This window comes from Phragmites australis, chromosome 4, assembly GCF_958298935.1.
Source record: "Phragmites australis chromosome 4, lpPhrAust1.1, whole genome shotgun sequence".
In the NCBI taxonomy this organism is placed as follows: Eukaryota; Viridiplantae; Streptophyta; class Magnoliopsida; order Poales; family Poaceae; genus Phragmites; species Phragmites australis.
Genome location: NC_084924.1, coordinates 48,417,966 through 48,434,930, shown reverse-complemented (window position 1 = coordinate 48,434,930; position 16,965 = coordinate 48,417,966). Strand labels below are relative to the sequence as shown.

General features: G+C 45.0%; 2 protein-coding genes across 4 annotated transcripts; one reads left to right on the top strand and one right to left on the bottom strand.

The window, feature by feature from the left end:
- Window positions 1-2,721: 2,721 nt before the first annotated feature.
- Window positions 2,722-4,999, top strand: LOC133914902 (bZIP transcription factor 29-like). Its single transcript, XM_062357872.1, has 4 exons — window positions 2,722-3,530; window positions 3,687-3,819; window positions 3,909-3,993; window positions 4,545-4,999. Exons 1-4 carry the CDS (start codon window positions 2,722-2,724, stop codon window positions 4,763-4,765), a joined length of 1,248 nt encoding a protein of 415 aa, XP_062213856.1. The 3' UTR covers window positions 4,766-4,999.
- A 453-nt stretch (window positions 5,000-5,452) lies between these two features.
- On the bottom strand, window positions 5,453-10,526 carry LOC133917020 (uncharacterized). 3 transcript variants are annotated; one of them, XM_062360947.1, is made up of 13 exons: window positions 10,237-10,526; window positions 9,707-9,891; window positions 9,520-9,623; window positions 9,146-9,229; window positions 8,944-9,047; window positions 8,779-8,865; window positions 7,912-8,114; window positions 7,579-7,780; window positions 7,447-7,497; window positions 7,264-7,362; window positions 7,099-7,158; window positions 6,932-7,023; window positions 5,453-6,788 (listed from the first exon to the last, which is right to left on the bottom strand). In XM_062360947.1, exons 1-13 carry the CDS (start codon window positions 10,420-10,422, stop codon window positions 5,639-5,641), a joined length of 2,607 nt encoding a protein of 868 aa, XP_062216931.1. In that variant the 5' UTR covers window positions 10,423-10,526; the 3' UTR covers window positions 5,453-5,638. The 3 variants fall into 3 exon arrangements, with proteins under 3 accessions (XP_062216931.1, XP_062216930.1, XP_062216932.1); XM_062360946.1 differs by having other exon boundaries at window positions 6,899-7,020; XM_062360948.1 differs by having other exon boundaries at window positions 6,932-7,020.
- Between the last annotated feature and the right edge of the window lie 6,439 nt (window positions 10,527-16,965).

Below are 16,965 nucleotides of genomic sequence, written 5' to 3'. Positions count from 1 at the left end.
GAATCAGTACCCCTTTTCAGACTCAGTGTTCTTTGGGAATCGAACAAAAGACTGGATACTTCAATCAGCAAAGCTAAAGGGAAAAGTTCCTATATCTAATTACACAGGATCTGCAGTTAGAAAAATAAAGAAAATCGAGCGATTAAAATTTAATTGTATCCTTTGTGTGCATCACTTTTCTAGGTAGATCCAAGATTGCTAATCAGAACCTTTATAAAATCAGGCTTTTAAAAGTGAGTTTAAAATCACAAAATGTAGCTCAGAACAATCTCCAGAAAAAAAATAGCACGGGCCTGCCGGCTGGCTAGAGTGCGTTACTATCGTAAGGAAAATGGTCTTATTAAATTATGATTATAATTTTAATAATTAATGATAATATAATTATTATAACTAACATATTTATTAAGAATATATGTTAGCAGGCCGTATGGATATAATATATTAAAAAGTTACCGTAGCTAGGATAAAATTTGGTTGAATTTGAAAAGTATCAGGAAAAATATACTCACCGGATGGTCCGATATTGGAATAATTATACGCACTGAAGTTTTTGTGTCCAGATGCAGTTTTACCTCACCGGATGGTCCGATGTCAAATTGGCAGAAGCAGCGGAGCATTGTTGGCAAAGGAGAGAATGCAGATGACTTCACCGGATGGTCTGATGATCACCGTAGGATCACGTCGGACTATTTCTTGCAGAGAAGAATTCAAACATAGAAGAACGAAAATCAACTCAATAGAAGATCTGGTGTCTGTGTTGTACACACCGGATGCTTCACACCAAAGTATTTCCTGTATAAGCATTTTCAAGAGTTGAAGATCGAAGAATACCTCATCGGATGGTCCGATGATAGATGCTGTGTACACTGGAGGTTTACACCAGAGTAATTTACACAGAGAGGTTGTAGAGGCTCGGATGACTCAAATGTATTCACCGGATAGTCCGGTGATGGAGATGATGTATACACCAGAGTGCTTGGTGTTTAGGATGACTTTGAGTGGATTCCAACGGCTAGTTTCTGAAGATGTACTCACCAGATGATCCGATGTTAGTACTATTGTTCTCACCGGATCATCCGGTGTTAACAGCTTTTCTAAGTTGTTAGGAAAATGGTTAGTTAGTAGGTTTGAAGCTATAAAGACTCCTCAACTTAATCATTTGAATGTGTGACTGTCTGGAGAAATTCATATACAATTGAGAAAATATACAAACCATCAAAGTGCTTAATGTAATCATCTAAGGTAATTAAACACACGTTTAGTGAGTGATTAGTGCTTATAAGCTTAGAGGAAGTGTTGTTTGGTGATTGTTGCCTAGAGAGTGGATCAAGGAGTGATCCTAACTTGTACCGGGTGGTACTGGTGCCTTAGAGTCTTACTGACTCATCGACACATTGAATCGGAGTTGCTCAAGCTTGTTGACCCTCCGATTTGGTGTGGAGCAGCGGTAAGATACGTGTATAGGGATGCGGAGACCCTTACCTTGGTGACTCAAGTTCTGAAGTGATTACGGTAGAAAGTGACCAGAAGATAGACTAATGGTGATGTCTTGCCTTTGTGGTTTAACGGCTCATCTAACTTGAGACCTTGCTTTGGTGGTTTGGTGGCTCAAGAGTCGTGATTGGATGCTGACCAGAAGTATATCCTTGATTGAGCTCTAACATGGATTGGAGGTGATATTCATACTATCTATGCTACGGGATAAAAATTATTTGTACTGAATTTATCTCTCTACCTTATTTATGTTTTCATATTTATATTTTTACAATTTACATCGCTAGAGTAGATTGTAATCCTCTTGAACGGTAGAGTGAACATACTAGATAAACCTAACATATTTAGATAGAAATTGATATATATTTACTAAGCTAGTGAACAAGTTTTCCGCCATTGACGCATTGAATCGGATTGGCAATCGTGTGAAACATACACAATACACTGTTAGCACAGGCTCACAGCTGGCTTGCAGAGTTACAGTTCACCCCGCACAAACGGTGCGGTAGCTTGTTGAGAGCTAACCATTTGATCGAGAACGGACGCCTGCGATCGGCATGCTCCATCCGACGGTCCAAAGGCTGCAGGTGAAGCTAGCAACCAGGTCCCATTCCAATCTACGTAGATCATCCGGCGGAAGGGGAAATTTCACAATGTTATGTATCCATTATATACTTGATTGTTCATTTATATTGAGATTTATATTTAAAAGTTAATGAAAAAAACATAAGTAGATAAAAAAATTAATAGATGGACAAGAGTGATGAACCATATCAAGATAATCAGTAATGTGTAATATGGTGTGGAGTTGTATTTCCCATCATCGGTCGGCCGGACGGATGGGCTGTCCGATCCAGCAGAAACTGCTGTTCCGTACAGCCAAACTCGTACAAGGATTTGTTCGAACCTGCATGAATGCAGCCGGAGCAGCACAGAAACGGGATGCCGCCGAGGTGAGTGAAATAGTGAGCGGCAGCCGGCAGGGCACGGCAAGGCAAAGGCAGCCCCCACCACCTCGCAAAGATCGTCACCAAACGGCGAGTAAATACTCTTAAAAGCACCCGCCCGAGCAAAACACCAAGGAACCCCCCATTCCATTCGATTCCACCACCGCTCGCTGCGCTGCGCTGCGTTGCGAGCTCGCGCTCTTTGCAGTTTGCACCGCCAACGTACGCCACCTTGCTCGGGCTGACATTCCTCGTGCTGCTTTCGGGCGCGGAGGGGAGCATGAACGGCGTTGGCGACGCGCACGCAGCCGCCGCGCTGGTGCACCACCACCACCACCACCACCACCAGCAGCAGCAGCAGCACGGCATGTCGCTGCCGATGGCGACCTCCTTCGTGCCTGACCCGGCCAACTCCAAGCCCAGGCCGCCGGGGCTGCCGCCGACGCCGCCCCAGGCGTTCGGCAGCCAGCGCGCTGACGTGTGCATGGAGGACGGGCTGCCGCCGCGCAAGGCGCACCGGCGCTGCCGCAGCGACGTCCCGTTCGGGTACTTCCCGCCGGCGTCGGGAGGCCAGCTCCCGCCGCCCAAGGTCGAGGCCGGCTGGGGCCACCACGGCGGCGGCGACGCCGACGACTTGTTCAACACGTACCTCAACCTGGAGGGGCTGGACGGGCTCAACTCCTCCGACGACCGCCACGACGACGGGGACAGCCGCGGGAGCAGCATGAAGACCAACGGCGCCGACAGCAGCGAGAACGAGTCTGAGGAGTGTGCCGCCGACAGCAGCGGCGGAATCCGCCTCTGGGCCGACGGCACCGAGAGGCGGGAGGGCCTCAAGAGGGGAAACGCGGGGGAGCCGGCCGCTGCGCCGATGGCCCGACACGCCAGGAGCCTGTCCATGGACAGCCTTATCGGAATGCTCAACTTCTCGGCCGACGCGACGGCGGGGGCCAACGGCAACATGCCGGGACCCAACCGGTTCAGCTTGGAGTTCGGCAGCGGCGGGTTCACCCCTGCTGAGATGAAGAAGATCATGGCCGACGAGAAGCTGGCTGAGATGGCCCTCGCCGACCCCAAGCGCGTCAAGAGGTAATAACTACTCAATGCCATTCATCTCAAATTCCTGAGCCCTCGCGCTCCATTCTTCTTAGGATCGAGCTTGCAAATGTAGCGATTTCAATGTGCTACGAAATGGGCGAGGTGAACTGATCGAACTGTGTTTCTCGCGTGATCGTTCACTTGTAGGGTGCTGGCGAACAGGCAGTCGGCGGCGCGGTCCAAGGAGCGGAAGATGCGCTACATTGCGGAGCTGGAGAAGAAGGTGCAGATCCTGCAGACGGAGGCCACGACTCTCTCCGCCCAGCTCACGCTTCTCCAGGTAGCTACCTCTATCTCCTCTTGCTTTCTTGTGCATTTCTCCTTGATGACTTCGTTCGATTTACACAGTTCTTGCACAATTTTTCGCAGCGCGACTCGGCGGGGATCGCGACGCAGAACAACGAGCTCAAGTTCCGGCTGCAGGCCATGGAGCAGCAGGCGCAGCTGCGCGACGGTGCGTCCCCTGATCTCTCACCTGCATGCTTCATTGATGTGTTCGTCAACGTCCGATGTGCTAGGCACTATATCTACTAGCTCTAGTCTTGGATAAGCTCGCACTTAGCTGAAGAAAATATATCCCATTGAAGTTGTTGACGTTGACATGTTGGTTTCTCCCAGTTCGTGTGCCCACGGCTATGAATTGTGAATGAGCTCGTGTTGGCATTTGGAGGTAGCCGGGTTGGTGGTCGGCTTTTTTTATACAACCGCTTGCGCAATGCCGGTAGTCGTTAGCACGTACAACTAGTGTCTAGTAAGATGTGCTAGCAATCATCCGAGAAGGAAGGTTGCTTGTGTTATTTTTTTCCTCCGTTGCTTCAGATAAAATATGCGGTTTTCTCTGCTGCTGTTAGTGTCTAGCATGTAGGAGTATGCACTTTAGAAAAATGTAGCCGGAACAAGACATGCTAATATAGAGTTTAGGAGGTAGCTACATTGTGATTCACGGTTCAATCATCTTTCTGTTTTTGAAGGTAAATCATCATGTTTTATTGTCTCCTTGAACAGCTCTGAATGAGGCGCTGACAGCCGAAGTTCAACGCCTGAAACTCGCGACTGCAGAGCTCGGCGATTCCTGCTCGTCCAAAAATCCAACGCAGCAGATCCAACTCAGTGTTCAGGACCAGATGTTTCAACTGCAGCAGCAGCAGGCTACGCCGATACCGTTTTACCGGCTGCAGCAGGCGCAGCAGAACGGCGCAGGGAAGAACCATGAATCAAAAGAATGATCTCAGAGGCATGTTGGATTGCTTCATGGAAGAAAAAAATAGATGAACCGAAACCATTTAATTTCCTAACTCATTGGTTTTAAATGTCGTTAATACCTTGTATTTTTCCAGGTGATGGACTTGCTTGTACTTTATGTTTATTTATTCTTTGGATGATACAGTTGTTGTTTGAGTTGCCAAACTGATTAAATTGTAGCTGGTTTATATTCTTTTGTACTAGTATCTGTTTACCGATGTTTTGTGCGCTTGGTACCTGAGGATCGATGCAAATATTTATCAACACCAAAACATTTTTCGGAGTAATATAGGACTTATGTTGTGCAAGTGCATTCCCAGTTTCCAGAGGTCATCTTTATTTTTAACATGAACTTTCTAATTACATACGGCTGTTCTACTAAAAATGGAACAGTAGCACCCTGAGGTAAGCTCCATGGCCTGTTTGGTTCGCGCCTGTTTGGTTCGCATCTAAAGTTAATCACACCTAAAGTTTTTAGACAGCTGTTTGATTAATTACTACAATGACAAGTTATATTTTGTTAGCATCCTAACCTACACGTCATACCCCCAGTTTTTTTAACTAACTGTGCTACACTTACGGATAAAAATTTCTTAGCAACATCTTTTATAAAAAACCACACTTAGCTAATCTTAGATGTGAGAAACTTAGACGGAAACCAAACCGACACCGAGTGTCAAACATGCACGCTCAACACAAGATATTTCAGTTTGTATCAACATGTACATGCATAAACCAGAAACAGAAAAAATGAAGAAAAAATATGCATAAATGCAACAGCATGATACAGGCTCATACGACAAAAGGTGCATGAATAAAAAGTTGAAATATTTACAAGGAAAGCAATCCCTTTTAACCTATCCAACAGAATCCTCAACCACAGCCTCATCACTGTCACAATCTGTATCACCTTCCTCGCTGCCTTCCTCTGTCTCGGCATCAGACATTGATTCGTTATTTCCAATGCCACTTCCCGAGATTTGCTTCCTGAAATCAGGCTCAACAATTTCAATCATGGCACTAAGAACACGATGGTGATCAGTTATTTTGGAAACGACATGGTCGACATTATTCTGACTCCCAGCCGCTTGGCCATCTGAGTTCACCAAAGTTAGCAAAGCATCAGCTGCCATGCTTCCTCCGTCATTATTGTCCTGACCCACAGCATCGCCAGGAACCACATCTCCCAAGCTCCTAGGAGATTCGTTCTCCCCATTGACAGAGGGAGCTGTTTCCACTGCCCAGCTACCAGCAACTTCTGAGGTCAACAGATCAGCTGTTCCAATAGTTCCAACATGTGTGTCCTCCCGTTTGCTCTCGAACCAGTCATCCTCATGTTTTTCTTCAGAACAGTGACCAATGCCATCTTTGGGGGTCGGAACATGCTCCTCATTTGTTTGTGGCTGCCCTCCATCTTTGAGCAATGGGTTAGATTCGTCATTTTCTTGCGGCTGCACTTCATCCTCTAGCTGCATAGTCTCTCCTCCAAAGTCGTCACATCTTTGAAGATTTGAATCCTGATCATCGCATCCAACATTACCAGCTTGGCTTTCTGTCTCAGGAATTTGCTCAGTATCAGTTGCCTCCCTCTCAGGAGCCGTAGCAACAGGATCACACTGAAAACCAGACCTGAATCTCTCCAGTGATCTTTCTGGGCTGGTGAACTCTAGGCTTTGAGTGCTGCCACCTTCACGGGTACCACCATCCAGCTGCTCGGTCATGTTGGCATCTTCATCACTGGAACTATGTTCACTTACCTGTGTATTCTCTGTTGAAGCACCAGAGGCTTCCATTATATGTTTTGAGTAGTCTACTGGCTTCACACGGGCATCATCAGTGGCTACGGTTGCTAGTGGCACTTTATTAAGATCAACACTCATTAAGGTGTTCTCATAGTTCTCTTCATCCTCCAAAGTTCTCTGCATAGCTTTCAGCTGTTCCTGCTGTTTTGCAAATAGAGCAGAGATTTTTTCTGTAGTTGAATAGAAAGCACGGAGCTGAGTCTCTCTGCAATAAGCAACATACGGGAAAATATAAAAAGGATTATACATAACTTGTAGTTCACAGACTTGGGACCGGACTCTTATCACATCTATGAAACTGAAACAAGATTTTACCGTAAAATAATTCGTTCTCTAGCTCCTTGATACCTCTGTTTCTCAATTGATAAATCTCTAATTGTTCCAGCTATTTCAAGCTCAAGAGCTGAGACCTTTGCCCATGCTTCTTCCCGAGCAGCCTGCTGAACAAAAGGATACATATTATGAGTTTGTAAGTAAAGGAGAGCAACCTTCCATGCATGAACATTTCTTTCCACCTTCTCATTTTCAAGTTCTTTCTTCAGTTTTCTCAGTTCACTCTCTAAATTATCTGATTTCTGCAATTGCAAGGGGGCAAAATGTTATAGGCAAATAAAAGACAACAAATGAAAATATTTTACCGAGATGTAATTACAAAGTCTACCATGAGCACAGCTTGGTACCTTTCGGTTGTTAGCACATATTAGCTGCTCATCCTGAAGTTGAGCTTCCAGCTCTCTTACTCTTTTATCAGATGTTACAAGGTTCTCTCGAGCGTCTTCCTGCATGAGAATATCAGAAAACAAATAATTGTAGTGCGAAAAAGAAATGAAAGAGTTTGGAGTGGTCATTGTGAAACAGCATACCAGCTTGGACCTCAACGTTTCCACAAGCAAACGAGTTTCTTTTTCTGATTCCTGAAAACAAAAGTGGAAGGTTATTGCAATATATAAAAAACATGAGTTATGGAACGGTCTATAATTGGAGAAAAGTATAACCTGAAGCTTGCTAATAACTTCTTTCTGCTCCTTTTGTTGTCTAAGGTAAGACTCGGCCTGTCTATTAATTTCTTCTTGAGCCTCAGCTTGCATTTTATGCAGTGCAGATTTTAAGTCCTGTGCAGCCTTATCACGCTCCTCTCTTCTTAAGTTTCTCTCCTCATTTAGCTGTCCCTCAAGCTCACATATAATTGCTTTCTGGCTGGAAACATTTCAAATCTTAAATATATGAGATCCTCATGTAATAGTAAATGATGCATGGTAAGAGATGAGAGAAGCTCTTTGTATTGTCATCAAGTGGTAAGAAATTGATCACAAGGCAATGCAGAATACCTCAAAATTATCTCATCAGCATCGGCACGTGATTGCTTAGATGCACTAAGCCTTTCATCCAGATCTTTTATGGAATTCTGAAACTCTGTATTTGATGTACTAAGTGAATCTAGTTGTTTTTGCTTCTCCTCGAGTGCTAGCTGAAGAGATTTAGTTTGATCAAGATATGAACTCGATGTAGTTTCTCTAAACTCTTTGAGTTCCTACATCATCAGAATTGTAAAAGCTCAGTTACAGACAAAGGCAATGAGTCAATGATGAGTACAAGTTTCTAGTAAGTACTACATCCGTTCTCAAATAGATGTCATCCTAGAATGCGTGCAATCAAACTTTAGAAATTTTGACCACTAATATACACAAAACTATTAGGATTTGATACATGAAAATGATAGTAGTGCATTTGTCATGAAAAATACTTTGACATCATCTAATTTTTATCAACTTTTACCAAGAAGTAGTTATCAAAAATAATGGTCAAACGTGCTTATTGGAAACCGTGTCAATGTCCTAAACGACAAGTAAAAGAAAATGGAGGTAGTAGAAACCTAATCTTTGATAGCAAAAGGAAAATTTTAATGGAAAAGGGAACACATATTTCCTCTTGTAGAGAAATAGGTATTAACTTCATTGAATATAAAATTCCTTTATGAAGGGTACATTGATAACTATGTAGACAATTTGACAAACGCTAACGAAACATCATCGTTAAGTAGACTGGAGAAACATTATAATTTAGAAGTGACAATGGGCGATGAAGTACAAGAGGAAAATTCTATATGCTAGGAGAAATGTAACAATGAAACCATAAGCAAAAATGAAAACACTTCATGCAAAGAAGAGGAGAGGGGACGGAGAAGTAATGCATACCTTTTCATGCTGGACTTGTGCCATTTTTCTTTCAGTTCTCAAAGTCTGAATTGTCACAACATGTGCCTCAAGTTGTTCCCTGAGGTCCTGCATAGATTTAGGGTAATAAGGTTAGCAAACTACAAAGGCAACAAAGCTATTGCCATCTTGAAGGAGCCAACTTACAGCATTAGATTTTTCTAGTCTCCGAACATCATCTAGTGAAACAGGACCATCAGGAGAACCAATACCAAGACCCTTTAGCCTCTTGCTTCCAGAACCATCCTCCTCTTCAGGATTAAACATAAATGGTGGTACATATATCAAAACTTGTAACATACTAGTTGGTAAATATGATCACCAAATCATAAGACAGCAAACTCCTCACCTGACTTCCTTTTATGAATGGTACCTCCATTCTTTACACAACTGATTGCATTGACTTCACGGTAGACAAATGCATAGGAAGCATCTGCAAAAGCAATATACAACTTGAATGGAAGAGCAAGTGGCAATATCAATCCTATATACGAGAAACAGTGATAACATGCTACAGAAACATGAGCATCAAAATGTGAAATATGATCAAGTGTAAAAGACAATAGCAAATCAGCAAAGGGCGGAAAAGCACTAATGGTGATGAATTGAATGAAGAGAACATAAACCAAATAGCAGCACAAAGGTATTAGCCATTGAATACATACCCCTAGTGAACCCAGTATGAGTCCAATTAGTAAAAGTGGAATGAGGAGGGAACCATACCATCGTGAGGAGGTGTTGTAAATGATATAACATCACCATGATTAAGCTTGACCGGAGATGAATTTTTCTTGAGCTTTCTCCAGTTGATAAATGTGCCATTTGAGCTGCAGAACTACAATAGGTTAGTTCAATAAAAGAAAGAAAAGGAAACGAAATTGTGTTATACAGAACACCCAGAAGAAAAAACCTTGTGTCCTTGAGTAAAACAGGGATATGCTCGTGGAGGTTCAGCTCCCCCAACACGGTGTCCCTATATATCTTGCAATGCCTCCCACTGATCTGCGGAGCAGATTGAGGAGCACAAATCTGAAATCGTTCCTCAACAGCGCGTCCCAGGCAGTGCTCGTCAGCACTCAAAAGAATGTTAATTCCCTTCAGTTGATCCACAAAACTCCAATCAGATGGCTCAGCACGCCCAACATCAGTAGAAGACCATGAATTTATCAAGCCATTAATTGAAACAGATAAAATAATTACAAAAATGAAACAGTCCACTTCTCCGAGCACAGGGAAGTTTGCTAGTGGCAGAAAGTAGAATGCTCGTTTTTTCCCACACTAAATTCATCGATACAATAGATTTTTTTTTTGTTGCGGAAATAGATACAACAGATTAAACGGCAATGCAGGCAAACCACAGGCAAGAACTCAGACCAGTCACGACAATGATAAGCGCAACAGCAAGATAGGGTTTTAGGGTTAGGGCTTAAGGGAAGGTACCTGGGGCCGGAGGCGGGCCTTCTTGGAGATGGCCGTGAGGACGGCCCAGACGCCAGGCTCGGTATCCTGGATAAGCTGGTCGGCAAACTTGCGCGCCACCGCGCGCATCTCGTCGGGGGAGACCTTCGGCGGCGTCTGCACGGAGCAGGAGGCCTCGTCCTTGGCCGCCGTCTTCGGCGTCACCATGTGCTGCTCGCTGGACGGGTCCGGCGCCGTTGCGCGCGCGTGGCGGCTTCCCGGGGCGCGCGCCGTTGGCGGCGGCGGGATGGGAACAGCGGAACGGAAAGGACGCGGGGGGGGGGGGGGGGGGGGCTGCCGGTTGGGGTGGGAGACCGGGAATTGGTGTGGTGAACGGCGAGTTCCCGTGAGTTGGGCCATGAAGAACTCCGTGGCGCTTCCGGGTTCGGGGACGGTATAAATCATGGGGATTTGCGCGGGTGAATGTTACATCAGGTGGGCCGTTGGATGGAGATCACGCGTTCTGCAAGGCCAGGAAGAGTACCGGGTCCTGTGTGTCCAACAAGGAAACGGACTAATGGGTACGGGGATCACGGGAGATACGGTGATACTGCATGTCTGGTGTTTGACTGTTTTCCATCTTACAAGACAGGAAATTGATTTTTTTTGTTATTTTAACTTTTTTATTCTAATATTTTCATACTAACACCTGAAAACTATATTTCCGGTAACTAATTTCTTGACAAATGACTACCGTCACGCACCTATTTAAAAAGTTTCTAGTTTGGTGTGACAGAATTGTCTGTGTGAGGCCACCTAAGTTTGGAGTGACAAGAAATATGTCACATCGTCTTTCTATTTTGATTGATAATGTTGTATCGTTGTGTCACCGTACTCATGTGACCAAAAGGGTGAGTGTTAGTGTATAAAATAAGGGGTCTTCTATTTCGTAGGTTTACACAGGTCAATTTTAGTTGGTAAAAGATTTTTCTCAAACTAGGGTTCTACCGTGTGATCATTCTGCGCTCGCGTGACCAGCTTGTGCCTGCGTGATCAGGATCCTTACCACAAGCTATTTGCAGGTAGGTACTCTGTAAGATCTAAACTCGGGTTCTTCTGTGTGTCCAGTATCAATCCCTAGATTAAGTAGCTGATACGTACAGTATAACAATTATAATATCATAGTCAAACTTCGAACATAATTATTAAAGTTTCAGAGTACAGAGGTTTACAAACTATATATATTACAAATCTGGCTGAGAGACCAACAAAACACAGCGGAAAGCAAAAGCCCAAGCCACAAGTAGCTTAAGGTGCGAGCGCGACTTCTAAGACTATTCTTCATCCTTGCATTCACCTCCGACGATGTCAACATCGGCTTTCTCATCTGAATGACAGTAAGAATGAGTACGAAAGGTACTCAGCAAACTCTATACTATTTTAAGGTGTTTGATAGATGTATAAGGGGTGATTCAAGGATAAGACTTTACGATTTAGTTTTAAGCGTAAAGTAGCTTATACATATATCCAATTTTATCATCCATGATTACCTTTAAAACAGTTTAAATAGTTCAAACTAAGTAACAAGCTATATCTAGGGTTTTCTCGGTCCTGGGGAGAAGGTACACCTCACTCCGCAGTACTTTTCATCATATCTGGTGTACCTCTAGTACCATACAGATACTAACGGATTTAGCCAGCAACCTCATCATACGGACATCTAGTCCACACAGTCACTCATCAAGACACACGCACCAGAGTCTAGTTAAAAAGGTTCTGTCTTTGCATGTCCATGACCGTGGACATGGCTATTCGAATAGATTTACACTCTGCAGAGGTTGTATAGTTTTACCCACGCGATATGCTCAGCCTCCAATTGTTGCAAGCAGAGGAGCGAATCATACCGAGACACTCTAATCACCTTTCTTGCTGGGCTTTTCTATGAGATTTACCTCCAAGCGCCTAAGTCCATGTATTGAAGGCCAGTCCCCTTTTTAAGTCTAGATCGATACTAGCAACCTCCAAACAGAGAGACACATGACCACTTGACTGCTCGTTGCTCCCAGCATCCTAGTATGATGCCCAACTCAGTCCGATGAAGGAGAAGTCAAGTCATGTCCATTCATGACGTATGGTTGCACGGGGGTAGCTAAGGCATGACTGCAAAATGACTCGATCCTTAAATGGTCATGGCAGATATCTTCCAGCAATGAATATCATAAATGTAACTCAAGCACCCAAGAACATCATTGTCCAAAGTACTACTCTACCTGCCCCTACCAAAGCAGTTTTCATCTATTTTTACACATCTCCCATCATCTCACACACGACATCACGGAATTCACAACCATCATTGATAACAGTAAGTCTTATCTCCAATGAGAAGTGTTTTAAAAATGACATCTCTGAAAAGATGTATTCAATCATAAGCATGCTAGATATCAAGATATCGTCTGTCATTAATATAGATAATAACAGGTAATCCTAGGATGATATGTGTTTTGGATGATAACATTTTTGGCATAGCAATTGTTTAATAGGATTAACTACTACAAGCAGTTTGTAAAAACGCAATACATAGCACATGCGATATAAGTTCAGTTTTAAGTTGATCATGTAGTTTATTTAAAAACATAGGTTCAATATGATAAAAAATAGGACTTTTATTCTTCGGAGTTCTTTTTGAATTCTTCATTGTAGTCGGGATCCTCCTCGCTCCTGACACTTCCCGCGCAGCACTCGTAGAACTCTGATCGCTCTGCAATTGCGACTATGATCAATAACGGTTATACTAGAGAAAAATTAAATAACACTAAATAGAAAACTAAATGAGCCCTAATAGATATCAAAATGTGATATATGAGTAGATTTTGATTTTAGATGAATTTTAGCGAAAGAATCACCGAAATTGGAGCCAGAATGGAGAAGTTATGGCTTTAGATGAATTTCAGCGAAAGAATCACTGAAATCGGAGCCAGAATGGAGAAGTTATGGCTCCCGGAAGATTTAATCAAAAATTAAATCGGGAAATTATGAAATTGCACTATTCATATATGGGACCCACAAGTGGGGCCCACTGAACAGTAACTGGGGCCCACAAGAACGGTGACTGGTGGGACCTATATGAACAATACTGGTTTACTGAACAGTAACTGGGGCCCATAAGAACGATGACTAGTGGGACATATATGAACAATACTGGTTTGGGTCGAGTTGGTCTCAACCCGGACTTGGATGGGTTGGGCTTGACTTCGGATGGGCAGAGTGTAGGCACGCTCGGGGTATTGGGCTGGCTGGCTATCGGGCTTGGAAGCTGAGCCAGCCCATAAGGCGTGGCCACTGGGCCGAGCCTTGGCCCACTTGGCCAGGCTAAACTACAGCCCGCTGGTCGATCCGCGCGAGCGCACAGGTGCGCAGGCACGCGAGCGGCGGAGGGGAGGGAGAAAATGCTGGTGGTGAGGAATCCACGATGATGCGCACGAGAAAGCTCGCCGAAGGAGTGCTCCGATCGGGGCTTCACGACGGGAAGTCGACGCTAGGCTTCTACGGGACATGGCGGACTCAATTAGGAGCATCTCGACGGCGGCGAGAGGGGTGCCAGATGACGACCGGAGAGGGGACAGGAGCATGGTAAAAATGAGCAACACCTCCCTTGCAAAGGTAGGTGCCAATCCTACAAGAAAACAAGGCCTAGCGCCTCAAGGCATTACGACACGACGGCCGGTCACATCACAGAGACAAACACACGCGACGGTGCGTAGCTATAAGCTAATCAGCGGCTTGGGGCGACTACATGCTATCTATGCGGAGGCATGAGGGGACTGGGAGGCTCACCGAGAGCAAGAACAGCAACGGGCGGGGCGGCGATCGATGATCCGTTGAAGAGGCGGTGGCGGCGTTGTTCGGCTACTGGCACAGGTGGGCTCCTATAGGGCTTCCTGCGAACGGACGGCGGCACAGGGACGGCGAGGGCTCCCTGGTGCTCCTTGGCAGCACATCGAAGGCAGATTGGCAACAGCGAGGACGCAACGACGGGAATGACAGTGGAGGCGTGACGCTGTGGTGGCGACGAATTGGGTAAACAAAGAGCGAGAAGGGCTGGACGGCTCTATTTATAGAGGGAGGCAGAGCAATGAGGCAGTGTGGTGCATGACGTCGTGCGGTCGTCCACGGCAGCGCGGCGGTGAGGTAGCGGAGCGCGCCCACCATTTTTCCTGCAGCATGGGCGCCTGCGATGTCCACGCGCGGAAATCGCGCGACGCAGAGGCATGGGCGACTCGAGCATGGGAGAAGAGAGAAGAGAGAGAGCGAGGGAGTGGAGGGGTGTCACGACTAACTCTGAGAGGCGACCGTCGCGGTGGTGCGGGACAGCGTGACGCGGCGTCACGCTAAAGGGAGGAGAAAGGGGGGAAGAGAGGCATGAGCGCAACTTGAATGGGCAACGCATGGCCACGCAAACGGTCGAGCGGCGCACGGAGCGCAAGCGAGTGCACGAAGCGCGGGCCAGCACGGGAACTGGGCTGAGCACACGTGGGAGGGAGAGAGGAGAGGGAGCTGGGCCGACCGCTCTCGGAAGAGAGAGAGGGGCTGGGCCAGCGCTTGGGCCAAAACCGAGAAGGAGAGAGGAATCCGGCCTAGGGAAGAAAAAGAAAAAGGAAATTGGTTTTGGAATTAAATTCAAATGGGAGATTTGAATTTGAATTTGACTTTGGATTTGGATTGTTTCAAATAAATATATTTGAATTATGATTTGAACTTGAAACTTGAGCTACCTAAGATGATTTGAATCAAGGAAATTGAATTTGAATTAGATTTGAATCGAATAGAATCTAAGAGTATATTTGAATTTGAGAGACGTTCAAATTCAAAACTCCATACAAATAACAATAAAGATCACAAACCAAAGCATATGAACCAATTTAAGGTAGTGATCAGTTCAGAAATTGTCTTGGTGCTATTTGGAATATTTAGCCCAAATAATATATTTAAATATATACATACGAGCATATATACTTCAAATATATACTGCTTGGTTTTATATTGGTTTAAATAATTAGAATTTTTTCAATTTAGAGTGAAATTTGTAATAAATTTACATGCTAAAACTCAGGATGTTACATACTCACCAAACCAGTCTATTCTCATTAAATGATTTCCACTCAAGTATCTTTCCTTCCCTAGGCACTCCATCTCGATCGATAGGTCGTGGTCAGTACAAAGGCTCGTAGGCGTGGCATACTGCTTCGCAAGCGCATGTGCAAGGCCGGTGAGGGGACAGAGCAGGCCAGCTGACCAGGGTGAGGTGAGCATGGAGATGTCTGACGGATGGGACAGGCTCGTCAATATCATCAGAGCAAAAGGGGTCCACTTTTAAGTTTGCTCTCTCTCTCTCTCTCTCTCTAGTATATAAAGAGAGGGAGGAGTCGAGAAAACTAATCGGTAACTAGTTCCGAAATACTGATAATCAAATACATAGGACGTAGGGCTATCTATTATCTTTCTAGATGCCTGAACATGGATAACTCTTGTGTTCTTGAGTTCAGAGCATATGCACCCAGCAAGTATTGTTTACGCACTCCTCGACCGATACACCCCGGAATCATTATCAGTGATTAATCCTCAACAATTGGTGCACTAGGTAGGGGGACGTGTTTATTCGTTTCGATGAGTGTTGGAGATTAGATTGGGTTACTTATGGCCGGATCCACGGTAACCGCTGAATCCCGTTCTGAGGACCTCGGCCACCACGTGGAATTCGTCATGGGATACGACCCAGATGAGCCTGATACGCTCCAGAGTTTTAGACATCAGATCAGAATCCAAAGGTTTTGAAATTCGACAAGGACTACGCAACAGAGAGTGGCATAGGCCCTGATGTCCCAGGTACTTGCAGCGAGCTCCATGTCGTATGCCCCAGGCGAGCTAACCCCGGTAACTACAACACTGCTTGGAGATACGCCCACCGCGTTGGGATGAACCGCCCACCAACCTGTGTGATCCTCTTCACCAAAGTGCCCTCCGCAGCGTGAACCAGAGCCATCGACCACACGAGATTCCCGATGAGGTTAAAGGATATTCATAAACTAATTGAATGCATTTTTTCCTTGTTTAAGGTTATCTTGTGGACATGAAATAGGACCTTCTACTCTTCAAGTTCTGATAGAAAGAATGATCACTTTCGACGGATACCAGGAACGGGGGCAGCCTCCCCGGACCTCAACATATGACCATTTTTCTCCTCCTATACTGACCACTCCTCGACCAGATGAGAAATACTTTCTTCCCTAGGCACTCCCATGATCTATTCTCATTAAATGCTTTCCACTCAAATATCTTTTCTTCCCTAGGCACTCCACCCCAGTGAACAAATCGTGGTCAGTACAGAGGTGTCATGGCCCATCATGTAGCATTAAATGCTACGGGATAAGCTCGCAAGCATGGTAGGCTGCTTCGCAAGCGCGTGTGCGAGGCCAGTGAGGGGACAGGGCTGGCCGACTGACCGAGGTGAGGTGAGTATAGAGATGTCTGACATATGGGATGGGCTCATCAATATTATTAGAGCAAAAAGGGTCCAGTTGTAAGTTCGCTCTCTCTCTCATACATAAAGAGAGTGAGGAGTCGAGAAAATTAATGGGTAATCAGTTCCGAAACACTGATAGGTAGATACACATGATATAGGAATATTATATTTTTAGAGATCTGAACCTGGATAACTCATATATTCTTGAGTTCATAGCATATACACGTCGCAAAGCATTGTTCACGCACCTC

Excerpts from the sequence above, each read along its gene's own strand:
- LOC133917020 (XM_062360946.1), bottom strand. The coding sequence starts at position 10,422 with ATGGTGACGCCGAAGACGGCGGCCAAGGACGAGGCCTCCTGCTCCGTG. Across the intron at positions 9,892-10,236 it reads AGGCCCGCCTCCGGCCCCAG|GGAATTAACATTCTTTTGAG; the intron begins GTACCTTCCCTT and ends GATCAACTGAAG. Across the intron at positions 7,781-7,911 it reads GCTGATGAGATAATTTTGAG|CCAGAAAGCAATTATATGTG; the intron begins GTATTCTGCATT and ends AAATGTTTCCAG.
- LOC133914902 (XM_062357872.1), top strand. The coding sequence starts at position 2,722 with ATGAACGGCGTTGGCGACGCGCACGCAGCCGCCGCGCTGGTGCACCAC. Across the intron at positions 3,531-3,686 it reads GACCCCAAGCGCGTCAAGAG|GGTGCTGGCGAACAGGCAGT; the intron begins GTAATAACTACT and ends GTTCACTTGTAG. Across the intron at positions 3,820-3,908 it reads CCCAGCTCACGCTTCTCCAG|CGCGACTCGGCGGGGATCGC; the intron begins GTAGCTACCTCT and ends AATTTTTCGCAG.